The 14,085-nt window shown below is 45.0% G+C and overlaps 1 protein-coding gene across 1 annotated transcript in view; it reads left to right on the top strand.

Moving 5' to 3' along the window:
• TMEM131 (transmembrane protein 131) overlaps positions 1-14,085 on the top strand; it is a 396,906-nt gene that overhangs the window by 345,300 nt on the left and 37,521 nt on the right. The window contains 1 exon segment of the mRNA XM_033949394.1: positions 4,857-5,013. Within this exon segment, the coding sequence (XP_033805285.1) occupies positions 4,857-5,013 (157 nt within the window).

The following is a 14,085-nucleotide window of genomic DNA, read 5'->3' as shown; positions in this document are numbered from 1 at the left end:
TATTGAGGACAGGTTTGCGACACTTCTGGATCCCTATTTGAAGGTTGGATTTACAGTTTCTGGCCTCTATAAGGACTTTCATTGAATTATGGACAAACTGATTGTACAGGCGTTACAGGCGCATTGGTGTCAAGATCTGGGGATAGCGCGAAATGCTTTGGATCTCCCTTGATTAAACGAATCCTGGGAATCTGTTAATGCAGATCTGCGTGAATGTCAATTTTGGGTACTTAATCGTGGCTATTTTACGAAGAGTCAGTTATGTTATTCGGGTTATGCGGATTCACCTCTGTGCCCTAAGTGTCTCATGCAGCCCCATTCGTTTATTCCATGCTTTTGGTCCTGTGTGAAAATTAAATGCTTTTGGAGGCAGGTCTTATCTTATGTAGAGGGTGTTTTGGGTTGTACGCTTCCTCTTTCTGCGGCTGGCCTTTTGCTGGATAAATATGAAGCCTTTTGCTTGCCTGATCCAGGTCAGAGTCAGTTTATATGGCGGATGGGCGTCTTGGGGAAGAAGGTGATTCTTTCTGTCTGGATTGGAGACGCTGTGCCTTCCTTTTGGGCTTGGAGGAATCGTTTGCATGCTCTGCTGCTGCTGGATGCTGGAACGCAAGCAACTGTTTCTTCAGATTTGGGATTCCTATCTCCATTCTCTATTGCCACGGGCTCGAAGTGACATTTTGAATTCCTTGTGAACCTCTCCAAGGCCGGAGCTCTCTATATTGTAACTTTCTGTACTAGTTTAGCAGGGACTGAAGAGACCACAAAAGGCTGAAATTAGCGAGCCTACTGACATTGCTCTACTTTAATCGCTAGCATTGCCAGCAAGCTATTAAAGTTAGAGGGAGGGATGGGATTATAGTGGACCATAGCGGGCAGCAGCAGGCCAGAGCCAAGAAGACAAAGGGGCATTAATGTGCATTAAAATTTTTAACACGTTTAACGCCTTAATGCATTAAATGTTCAGCTTTAAGATATAGATATATATATATATCCAATACAGTGTTCTCCCCAGAAATTTTTTCCAGCCGGGTGCCATAAAAAAGTAGCTGGGTGGGGTGGGATGGGAAAAATTAACCACCCTCTTTTACTATGGTGCGCTAGCATTTTAGCGCGCGCAAACCCCCGCGCTAAGCGGGAAAACTAAAGCCAGCTCAATGTTTCTAGTGCACATAGCAATTCTGCGCGCGCTAAGCGCACACTAAAACCACTAAAGCAACTTAGTAAAAGGAGCTCTAAATGTGTACTATTTTTTATTAGTTATTATTTTCCAATTCTCAATATGACTTCCTTTTTTAAGGTTTGACACTTGTGCAAGAATATTTTTACTAAATTTAAGAAGTATCCAATTCTAGAAGGGAATAATTAGATATTTGCCCTCTTTCAAATGGTATAGAGGTTTAAAAAAGGGAAAGGCATTAATGAAGTCATTAGGTTCAATCTAGCCATTTATTTCTGCATGAATTTAAACAACTAAAAAAAAAGATAAATATAGCTCATCCAGTCATTCAAGAAATGGTTCTACAGCAGGGGTGCCCACACTTTTTTGGGCTTGCAAGCTACTTTTAAAATGGCCAAGACAAAATGATCTACCAACAATAAAATTTTAAAAAACACAAAGCACACTGTACGCAGAGAAAATGTCAGTAAGGAAGGAGGGAGGGGGCACAAACTTGTGATACAGAAGGAAGGGGCATGAACTTGGGACGAAGGAAGGGGCATGAACTTGGACACAGAATGGAGAGAGGGATATGTTGGGACACAGAAGGAAGAGAGGGGACACAAACTTAAGACAAAGTCTGTAAGGAAGGAGGGAGGGGGCACAAACTTGAGATACAGAAGGAAGGGAGGGATACAGATGGAAGGGAGGGAAGGGGCCTGAACTTGGGACATAGGATGGAAGGATAGAAGAAAAGAGATGCTGAGGTGAAGGAGAGAATAGAAAGGGAAAATTGTTGAGCATGGGTGTGAGGGGAAAGAGATGGTGTACATGAGGAAAGGAAGAAAGGAGAATGTTGGGCATAGGAAGAGAATTGTTGGATGTGTTGGTGGGAGAGGAGTAAGGTAGAGAGAGATGAGAGTGGTGGAGAGGGAACAGTGGGGGACAGATGCAAGAGAGAAGAATGTTGGACCTGGTGGAGGGAATGGAGGAAGAGATGTCACATGGTTCTGGAGAGGGGTAATAGAAGGATAAATGTTGGCATGGGGCTGGTGGGCAGGGGCAAAAGATTCTGCACACAGTCCAGGGGGGATAAGAGAGGGAGAAATGTTTGATGTGGCAGTAGAAGGAGTTGGAGCGATATACCCTGGATCCCTCTATCTTTCTTTCCACACTCCCATTTGCAGCAATGGAAGGAATGAGAGAGAGATGGTGGACGTTGCACATGGGGGTGGAGGAGAGAGGAAAAAATGCTGTGCAAGGTGGGGAGAGGTAAAAGAGTGTGCTTTGTGTAGTTTAATTTTGTTGTTACCATTATTATTAATAAGATTATATTGTGTGTATGTGAAAAATGAATGGAAGAAATGACATTTACAATTAGTACTATTATTAGTATGGCGGCTGGGTCTGGGCTGGAGCCTGGGCAGTGCTTTGGGCCCCCCAAACAAAAAAGCATTCCACTGACAATGGATGTTAGACCTAGTGTGGGAGGAGAGATGGTAGACCTGCTGGGAGGAAGGGGGACGAATGACCACATCCCAGAAATTTGCATAATTTTGCATTTTCAATTAAAAAAATCCTTATCTCCAAGATGCAAAACCGAGATATTTCCTACACATAGCTATTTAAGTTTTGCATACAGGCCCCTTATATTAGCTTTTTCACTCCTTTATTATTTATAATGACACGTGTTCACTATTTTTTAAGTTTTCTCTCTCTTTTTTTTTTTTTTTTTTTTGCACTCAGCAACTTGAACGGCCCTGTTTACTGAGTAGACATACAAATTTTGATTAGAAATGATTCACTATTACTGTCCCTACCAAGAGCTAAACAAACTTTAAATAACTTTACAATAGCTTCAAATCCTGGGGGGAAAAAATACCACAATACTACTGTACCTGCACAGTTTTTTTTTCCAGTGACAAATTGCTAAATATAAAATAATATCAAAACATATCCACAAATGAATTTTGGCCCTTTGTCAACTAGTATTCCGTACATATCAATCATGGAGTTATATGTCACTCACACCCCCTATAACGTACAAGTCCCAGACCAGTCCACCTGACTTTTACTACCGGCAACCCCCTCGCACAATGGACGTCATGTACTCGAGTTCCCAGAAAGATCCTTGTTCGCTACGAAGTTGCGAAGGACAGTGTGGAAGAGAGTGCGAGGTCCGATTTGTTCTGTGTCCTGTCCTGCACCATAGGCATCCTGCGCTGCGGTGAAGTTTCCAAGCGAGCAAAGGGGAGGCTTCCCTTGCGCTGTGACTTTTTTTGCCTCATTAGGCATAGGTCAGCGATGGATAGAAGCTTACAATTTGCTTCAGCGGCCTTCCTTGTTGCCGGGTCCTGCCTTTGCGGAAACAGAAATATAGGGCAGGACCCGGCAGTGAGGAAGGCCCGAAGCAAGTTGTAAGCTTCTATCCGTCGTTGACCATTCTCCTGCCTTAGCCCATAGCAAACTCATGCTTCGGGGCTCTAAGGTGTGCGTGCCGGCTTCCCTTCTCTTCTCCCCCCTCCCCCCCCAGGAAGTAATTTCTCAGTTTCTGAGGGAAGAGAAGGGAAGCCGGCATGCACACCTTAGAGCCCGAAGCATGAGTTTGCATCTCCAAGCCGGTGACAGATGGTTTTTGGGGGGATTTTTTATGTTGAGCGGCGGCAGCAGCAGGATTCCCGATAGATGACAGCCGGGCGGTCATCTAAATTTTCCGGGTGAACCGCCCAGCTAAAAAGCCCTGGGGAAAACACTGCAATATATTGTATATACTCGAAAATAAACCAAGATTTTTGGGCCCAACAAAGGCCCCAAATGGGAGGGGATCTCAGTTTATAGTTGAGTCTACCCAGCCTTCTTCCAGTAGCATTCCTTCTTCTCCACCTGGAACCGGCAGTTTTCCCCTCCCTTCCTCTTCCCTCCTCCATCTTCCCCCCACCCCAAAGGGGCATGGCCCACACCCCTCATGAATCTAGCAGTAAATCCCCTGGGTCTACTGTGCTTCCCCGGTGGCTAGTGGGACGTTGGGGATAGGAACAAATCTCTCTTGTTCCTGCCCGTATTTTCTCGGTGCTGGAGATGGCTGCCAAGACATCCAGCGGCAGCCTTTGAGGTGCCAGGGAGAGTTGGGATGCCAGTCACCAGAGGGGCTAAAGGGGAGAGATAGTAGAATATAATAAACCCTTTGTTTATATTCATAGAAACATAGAAATAGAAACATGATGGTAGATAAAGGCCAAATGGCCCATCTAGTCTGCCCATTCGCAGTAAGTATTATCTCTTTCTCTCTCTGAGATCCCACATGCTTATCCCTAAAAAAGAGAGTAAAATTGGTATCTTGGTTTATACCTGCATGGGTTTATATTTGAGTATATGTATGTGTATATACTGTATATTCTTCTGTGTGTGTATATATATATATATATATATATATATATGTGTGTACAGTATATGCATATATATGTATGTGTGTTTATATATATATATATATATATATATGTGTGTGTGTGTGTGTGTATGACTATATATGTTGCATGTTTTTCTATAAATGTCATTGTGACCTAAAATGAAAATATATGTTGATGTATAAGAGATTATGTGAATAGGAAACTTTTTGTGTTTTGCAAGGAATGCTGGCATATATATGATGTGTAAGTTAGAAAGTGTAATAAGTTGCTGTTTTTCTTTCTTTTTTCAGCTGTAGATAGCCTGTATAAGTTATCTATGCAAACCCTCAATGCAGATGGTTTCTTGAAAAAACGACAGACCTCACCAGCTCCTGCCTCTCCTTCACCACCACCTATGTCTTTTGCCTTTGTTCCACGTGGTACTTATAGTAGTATTGTGAATTTCAGGTAAGCTCAGCATGAAATATAGACAAATCTGGTTAAAGCTAGGTTTTCACTTCATCTGCTTAGAAAAGCAAGTTTTATAAAACTTAAAACACAAACAATATGGCACAATATTGAATTTTAAGCCACTAAGTCTTCGGGATATGGATGTTATTTTCTATTGCAACTTAGACTTGACTGTTTACTCAAATATTTAAATGCTTTATGTTACATTGGCTAGGAGTTTGGGCAGGATGTGGGATTTTGAATATGTATTTTTGGGCAGGAGAGGATGATGGTTTTGAAAGACTGTGTAACTTGTTTGTTTCTCTGATATTGTAGTGGCTTGTACTTTTAATTTAGCCAACCCTATTGACCTTTATCTTGGTGTAACTGGTGCATACTCACACTGTGAAGAAGGTAAACCCATTTCTCTACAGCCTTTAGTTCTTTTTATATAGGATTTACTTCTTGAAGCCTCCCTTTAGGCCTTCTACTGTGCCTTGGAATCTCAGTGTTGTACTAATATAGTTTATGTAATCTCACTTGAAACCAGTGAATTCATGTGAGCTAAAGTACCTGATCTGGAAGGTCTTGTTTTTGGTGGAAGTCACTGCTCCAAGACTTAGGGGATAATTTTAAAACTTGGTACCTCCCTTTAGGCAAATGAAACAACACATGTAGAGATGTATCAACAGGGGCTTTTATTTTCAAAGCGAGCGCAGGGACGCTGTGCTTCTTGATTACTCATCTGTGCAGTTTTATATTGTATTGTTGGATGATATTCCTCACAAAGTGAATTACCATTTATCGAAACTGTTATAGAGCATCTTTTAGACTTCTGAAGAAAGCACTTAGGTGCTGAAATACTGGCCGCATTGAGTCAGTTATTTGAGTCATTTGGTTATTCTCAATAAAAGCCCCTGTTGATATATCTCTATCATCTCTACTTGTGTTTTATTTGTAGAGATTCCTTCAGTTTACTTCCCTTTAGTCACCCAGGATGGGCATTAGGAACCTGTGATAGTGGGGCCTAGATCATATGTGCCAGCTCTGTGGGTGTTAGAGCACCCCCAATATTCTTTCCAGCATTGCCCAGACATCAGAGCTGAAATCTTCCCAATGTACAGCTGCAGTTGAAAGCAGGAAGTAAAGCTGTGTCTCCTCAGCCACTGTTCTTGCTTCCCCCTGCAGCCTACCAGCCAATAAGCTGCAAAAGAGGCAGGACCAGTGGCTGAGGAGACACTATTGGACAGTCCTTAGCTGCAGGGGAAAGCAGGACAGAAGGTTTATGTCTCCTAAGCTACTGGTACTGATAGTTTGTGAGAGGAAAAGAGGTTGAGGGAAGAGATATATATTGTGAAAGGGAGAACAGAGCTGAAGTGAATGTAAGCGGGGGGGGGGGGCAGGGGCTGTAATACAAAGAGAAGTGGGTGAGGGATGGGCTGAAGAAAGAACAGATGAAGACAGAGAGAGAAATTGTGTGGGATTCAAAGAGCAGGGGGCTGATAGGCTGAGAAAAGGGCTCTACACAGAGAAAATTAGGTTGGAAGGAAGAAACACCTAAGGGGTGAAGAGAGAGATGGAAGTAGCAGGAGGGATGAGACTAGGAAGAAGAAAATAAGAACAAGCAACAGCAAGGTCATTTTTTGATTTTTGTGCTTTTGGTTCAAATCAATCAGCTGTGCCCACAGCTGAGCGAGCCCAAGAATCACTAAGTGAGAGATATATTATTACTAATTGGGCTTCTAAGTTTTGGGTATCTGCTCTTATCCCAGGACAAGCAGGCAGCATATTCTCAACAGTGGGTGACATCACCGACGGAGCCCCTCAGCGGACAGCCTCGAAAGCAGACTTGCTTGAAGATCTTTGTAAGAGCTTCTGAGTGCTGCACTGCGCATGTGCGGGTGCCTTCCCGCCCGAGTTAGGGCGCGCGTCTCCTGTGAGGAACCTCAGTTCAACGATTTCCACAGAGCCGAGAAGTCCTCTTCTTTCAGCTCTGCAGCCTTCGTTGCCTTCTCTCACCGCGGCTTTTGTTATTTCATTAGTCGCTGTGCTCGCGTTTCATTCTTCCTTTCTTTTTTATACAATAATTTAAAAAAAACCAAAAACTTATTTTTTCTTTTTTTCTTACGGCCTAGGCCTGGCCGCTTGCCTCATTCGGTACGTCGGTCTTCGTTTTTTCTATGTCCAGCCTCTAACCAGTTTCAAAAAGTGTAGCCAGTGCAACAAGACCCTTTCAATCACCGATCCTCATAGTCGGTGTATTGTTTGCCTGGGTCCTGAACATTGTCCCGACGTTTGTTCGCACTGTGCTACCTTCCAACCTCGGGCCCCTTCGTCAGCGCCGTGCCAAGCTCCTCCAATTTTTTGGCACGATGGACCAGCCGGCTGACACGGCCTCGACCTCCAAGTCCTCGACCCTCGATTCCAGCTTCTGCCTCCACCAAAGCCTCGACCTCGACTCCTTCGGCCTCAAAGACCTCGGCGGCAGCTCCTCTGAAGACCTCGACGGGTAAGTCTCCTGTCTCTCCTTCAGGTACTACTCCTAAGAAGCCTCCAGAGTCACAGGCATCCTAGGCCGTATCTTGCCGGCCTACCTGCCTTGACTAGATCTCCAGCTAAGCGTGCCTCCAAGCATTGGGAATACTCAACCTCGAGGTCGCCCTACTTGGAGCACACTGCTGCACCTTCGAGACCTGATCCTTTTGTCTTGGTACCCATGTGACCACGCAGATTTCTTCAGTCATGGCTCAATTCCTCCCGTCCTCGACCCTGCTTCCTGTCAGCCAGCCTGAGTGGTAGGCTGAGACCTCCGGTGGAAGCACCTAGAGGCAAGCCTCGGAAGTCTCGCCGGTTCTCATCCAGTGACTCTTCACCTACTCCTCGGACACAATCTCCTCCACCTCTACCGAAGCATCGCTCAAGGCATTCGAAGCATTTCGTTTCCAAGCTTCCTCAGAAGACATCTCTACAGCAGAAACCCTCGCCTTCTCTGGATACTGAGACTTCTATGCCTCATTTATCCAAGGCTCCTTCTTCCAAATCTAAACATAAGTCTCTCAAAGCTATTACAACGGCTGCTTCTCCTTGAAGTCCATCGAGGTCGAGGACTCCTCCATCGAGACCGCATCCGAGGGAGCCTTCTCCTCCTGCCTCGACCCAATCTGTTCCTCGAACCCCGGGAACTTCACCATCGAGGGTTTTGAAGCGCAAACACTCACTGACTCTTCCTCACGCAGGTAGTGCAGCTTCCTCAATCACTGTGCGCCTGGACTGAGCCTCTGTCTCAGTATTCCAGAGAGGCTTCTCCCTCCTACTCGGTAGTTCCTCGGTCTCGCACTCCTTCTCCGGAAGGTGCCTCAACCTCGAAGTCTGCCTCTTTTGCCAGGTTCGTCTTCGACATGGGAAAAGCTCTTCAACTGGATCTCCACTCTTATTCCAAGTATACACCTGAATACTTGGCCGACATGGAGTTGCTTCATCCACTCAAGAAGACCTTGAGACTTCCTATGACTCCAGTATTGAAGCAAACTTTCTTAAGGAATATGGAAACTCCTTATTCTATCGCAGCTGGAATCCAGGTATCGCACAATACCTTGCAAAGGCTTTGAGAAATCTCAATTATCCCATCAGTCTTTGGTGGTAGAATCTTCTTTAAAGAAAGCTCATCAATCTAAGCTTTACGCTGCAGTCCCTCCAGGCAGGGAGGGCCGTACCATGGACAAGTTTGGCCGCAGATTATACCAGAATTCCATGATGGCTAACAGAATTCTCAATTATAATTACATTTTCACGGCTTATTTTAACCATTTCCTCAAATTACTGCCTAAATTCTACCCGGCTCTTGAGGAACAAAGTCTTCCAGAATTCAAACAGATCATCAGAACTCTGTCTCAACTTCGCCTCTTCATGCTGCAAGCCACATACGATGCTTTTGAGCTCTCTTCTAGAGTTTCGGCCTTTGCAGTAGCCATGTGCCATCTCGCCTGGCTCCACATTGTTGATATGGATCCCAATCTGCAGGACCGTCTAGCGAACTTGCCTAGCCAAGGAAATGAACTCTTTGATGATTCTATTGAAGCTGCTACAAAGCGCCTCTCTGAACATGAGCGCTCTTTTGCTTCCTTGATTCGGCCAAAGCCTAAGATTCCTCCTGCTCGGCCATACAAGCAACCACCGCGTCTTTATCACCAAAAAAACGATTCCAGCTTTCTCCAGGCCTCCGCCTAGAAGGCCTCCACAACAACAATGACAGCAGAAGGCTCAGACTCCTGCTGCAACTAAACCAGCTCAGTCTTTTTGACATTCCCAGTCTGAGCATACCAACCTCCTTGTATCAAAATTCTCTTCTGCCCATAGGAGGTCGTCTTCACCAATTTTATCACCAGTGGGAGATGATCACCTCAGATCTCTGGGTTCTCAACATCCTTCGGGAGGGATACTCTCTTCACTTTCTTCAGGTGCCTCCAGATCGCCCTCCAAGAGAGTGTCCTTCCAATTCGTCGCAACTTCCTCTTCTTCAGGAAGCTCAGGCTCTTTTTCGCCTTCGAGCTGTTGAGGAGGTTCCTCTAAACCAACGGGACATGGGCTTTTATTCCCGTTATTTTCTAGTCCCAAAGAAGATGGGGGATTTGCGACCCATTCTGGATCTCAGAGCCCTCAAAAATTTCTAGTGAAAGAGAAGTTTTGGATGCTATCTTTACCAACCTTATATTCACTGATGGATCAGGGAGATTGGCTATGCTCTCTGGATCTCAAAGAGGCTTACACTCATATCACGATTCATCCAGCCTCTCGCAAATATCTTCGATTCAGGGTGGGGAATCTTCATCTACAATACAGAGTTCTTACTTTCGGACTCGCTCCTTCCCCCAGAGTCTTCATGAAATGTCTGGTGGTGGTGGCTGCAGCCCTCCATGCCCAGGGTTTTCAAGTTTTTCCATACCTGGATGACTAGCTTATCAAGGCCCCCTCTCAACAAGGGGTTATTGCAGCGACCCAACAGACTATTATGTTCCTCCGAAGTCAACTTTCCAAAATCCCAGCTGACCCCCATCTCAGTCTCTCCAATTCATTGGGGCCATTCTAGACACTGTCCAGCTCAGAGCGTTTCTACCTCCACCACGTTGAGATACCCTCATTCACCTTTGCCATCAAGTGTCTCATCTCACATCAATTTCAGCAAGACAAATGATGGTTCTGCTCGGTCACATGGCTTCTACAGTTCACGTGACTCCTTTTGCCAGACTTCACCTTCGCATACCTCAGTGGACCCTGGCATCTCAGTGGCAATAAGCTACCGACCCACTTTCTCAACAAATTACAGTAACTTCTTTGTTGAAGCAGTCTCTCCACTGGTGGATGCTCTCTTCCAATCTTTCCAGAGGTTTGCTGTTCCACAATCTCCCTCATCAGAAAGTTCTCACAACAGACTCATCAACTTACGCATGGGAGCTCATCTCGACAGACCGTACCCAAGGTCATTGGACTCCTGCGGACTGTCTTTGTCACATCAATCTGTTGGAACTCAGAGCAATTTTCAATGCTCTCAAAGCTTTTCAACACCTTCTTCATGACAACGTAGTCCTTGTCCGGACGGACAACCAAGTCGCCATGTACTATGTCAATAAACAGGGAGGTACGGGATCTCACTCCCTTTGTCAAGAAGCTCTGAAGCTGTGGGATTGGGCAATCCATCAGAACATCTTTCTCAGAGCTGCATATATTCAAGGTCAGTACAACTGTCTAGTGGACAAATTGAGTCGTCTTCTGCAACCTCACGAATGGACACTCAATTCCTCACCTCTACGTCAGGTGTTTGCTCAGTGGGGGACCCCTCAGATAGACCTCTCCCCTCAACAACAAGCTGCCTCTGTTCTGCTCTCGAATATACTCTCCCCAGCATCTCGAGGCAGATGCTTTTCTCCTGGATTGGACAGGTCACTTTCTCTATGCTTCCCTCCAATTCTCAAGATTCTTGTCAAAATCAATACAGAACATGCCACCATGATTCTGATAGCTCCTCAGTGGCCCAGACAACCGTGGTACTCCCTTCTATTTCAACTCAGCACCAGGGAGCCTCTGCTTCTACTAGTTTTTTCCTTTCTGCTTACTCAGAGTCAAGGATCCTTGCTACATCCCAACCTGCAGTCTCTACACTTAACAGCTTGGTATCTTTCAACCTAACAGACTCTATACAGTTCTCTCAGTCTGTACAAGATATTTTGGTAGTTTCCAGAAAGCTGTCTACTCGGCAGTGTTACAGCCAGAAATGGACTAGATTTTCTGCTTGGTGTTCCACTCGCCATATGGAGCCAATGTCTACCTCCTTGGCTTATGTTTTGGATTATTTACTTCACTTATCACACTCTGGACTTCAGTCTACATCTATCCGAGTCCATCTTAGTGTGAGTGCTGCTTTTCATCAGCCTCTTGATGGGAAACCTCTGTCTGCACATCCTGTGGTTTCCCGCTTTATAAAAGAACTTTTTAATGTTCATCCACCACTTAAACCACCTCCAGTGGTCTGGGATCTCAGTGTTATCTTGGCTCAATTGATGAAGCCTCCATTTGAACCAATTGATAAGGCTCATCTCAAGTACTTTACTTGGAAAGTAGTTTTCCTGATTGCCCTTACATCTGCTCGAAGGGTCAGTGAGTTACAAGCTTTGGTTGCGGATCCACTTTTCATAGTTTTTCACCATGACAAAGTGGTCCTCCTTACTCATCCAAAATTCTTACCTAAAGTGATTTGAGAATTTCACATCAATCAATCTATTGTTCTTCCAGTATTTTTTCCAAAGCCTCATTCTCACCCTGGAGAAGTGGCTCTCCATACTTTGGACTGCAAGCGTGTCTTGGCTTTCTACTTGCAACGCACTCAACCTCACAGAACAGCCCCACAACTTTTCATCTCCTTCGATCCAAATAAGTTGGGGCACCCTGTCTCGAAGCGAACCATCTCCAACTGGAAGGCTGCTTGCATCTCTTTCTGCTATGCTCAGGCTGGTCTCCCTCTGCAGGGTTGAGTCACGGGCCACAGAGTTAGAGCTATGGCGGCATCTGTAGCTTTCCTCAGATCAACTCCTATTAAGGAAATCTGCTAGGCTGCCACTTGGTCCTCGGTTCATACATTCACCTCATTACTGTCTGGATACTTTCTCTAGAAGGGATAGCCATTTTGGCCAATCTGTTTTGCAAAATTTTTTTTCTTAGCTTGCTAACTCTCCCTCCATCCCATTATACTTAACTTGGAGGTCACCCACTGTTGAGTATATGCTGCCTGCTTGTCCTGGGATAAAGCACAGTTGCTTACCGTAACAGTTGTTATCCAGGGACAGCAGACAGCTATTCTCACAACCCACCCTCCTCCCCTGGTTGGCTTCTTAGCTAGGTATCTGAACTGAGGTTCCTCATAGGAGACGCGCGTCTTAACTCGGGCGGGAAGGCACTCGCACATGCGCAGTGCAGCACTCAGAAGCTCTTACAAAGATCTTCAAGCAAGTCTGCTTTCGAGGCTGTCCACTGCGGGGCTCCGTCGGTGATGTCACCCACTGTTGAGAATATCTGCCTGCTGTCCCTGGATAACATCTGTTAAGGTAAGTAACTGTGCTTTTTCTTCCAACCTTGCAGTCACTGGGGGTAAATAAGGTATTTCATTAAAAGGATGGGAAAAGGAGAGAAGGCTGTGGAAGGATGGAATACCATGAACTGAAAATTTCCCTTTTAAAACTTACTTTCTCTTTGCAGCTCTGATATTGAGAGGGCAGTGGTCAGGGATTGAACTGAGGGAGAATGAAGAATAGCACTGTTCCCACACCTTACAAAAATGAAAAATATTTTCCCCTATTAAATGCTACAGGAGGTAGAAATGGTGGGGGCACTGGGCTATATGAGCCTAAAGAAATAGCATGGCAGCTGCATCAGGCAGAGTGGCAGGAGACCATTGACTGTGGGGATGGGGAGAAGGGACATGCTGTCTCACAAATTGTGTTTCTTGGCTTCGCTCCCTGGCTTTCTTCTTGCTTAGTTGTTGAATCCTTGCTCTTGGTAAAACTCTGCAACCAACTCCCAGGTCTCAACTTGGCTCCTAGAGCTGGATGCTTGTTTCTTGGCTACCAGAGCAATATTCTGCAGGCAGTTAAGAATACAGTGGTTTAGTATGAGTGCATGCTCCTATACCTTGGTCTGCTAGAACATGTTCTCCCACTCAGCATGTAATCTTTGAGGTTTCAAACTAATCTAATCTAATCTTTGGTTTATATGCCGGGTCATCTCCCAACGGAGCTCAACTTGGTTCACATATAATTAAGACTACTGTACATAACAAAAGAAGCATGAGAGAAATAAGAACTATGATCCTTGCTGGGCTTCCAAAGCTCAGGGTGAGCATGTGGACTCTACAGGCAGAAAGGTGGCCGGAGAGTGCCAGGGTAAGTGCTGCAGTGCAAAAAGGGATGAGGAACCAGTCCTAGGAACAGGAATGTGCCCAGAGTCAGAAAGAGCAGAGCAAGGAAATGATCCAGCCTTGTGGTCAGTAGGAAGTCACTAACTGAAGATGAGTTATATCTACAAAGAAAAGAAAGTCTCACCTGTAGAGGAGAGTAAGAAGTGGGTATCAGTAAAGGGATCGGTGAGCCAAACCTGCATGGAATGACAACTAGCTAGGAAAAAGTGCATTGGATCTTACTGGGGAGCAGAGGGAAATGGGAAGCTGAGAAAATGAGAAGCAAAACAGATTAAAAAGAGGGAGTAGAGCAGGCCAAAAGCAATTAAATTCCCTTCCCCCAGATATAAAGTATCAACTGGAGGAGAAAAATTAGAGGGAGGATGAAGAGGGAGATAAAATTAGGGAAAAATGAGAAAAAAAAGTTAGTGGAATAAAGTGTGGTGTAGATGGGCTGAGGGAAAAGAGGGAGTGATTGTAGTACTATAAGTGGTTTGAATGGAAGAGGGAGAGAAAGAGAGTATGATGCTGACATGCTGTGAAGTGAAGGAGAGAGTGGCTAGACCCTGACTTTTGATTTGTCCACATTCCCTGCCCCTGCTCTTGACATTTAGATATAGGCTAGTTATCACTACCATTTACTACCA

This window comes from Geotrypetes seraphini, chromosome 6 (assembly GCF_902459505.1).
Source record: "Geotrypetes seraphini chromosome 6, aGeoSer1.1, whole genome shotgun sequence".
Taxonomy (NCBI): Eukaryota; Metazoa; Chordata; class Amphibia; order Gymnophiona; family Dermophiidae; genus Geotrypetes; species Geotrypetes seraphini.
The sequence above is the reverse complement of the archived record's forward strand: the minus strand, read 5'-3'. Positions and strand labels throughout refer to the sequence as shown.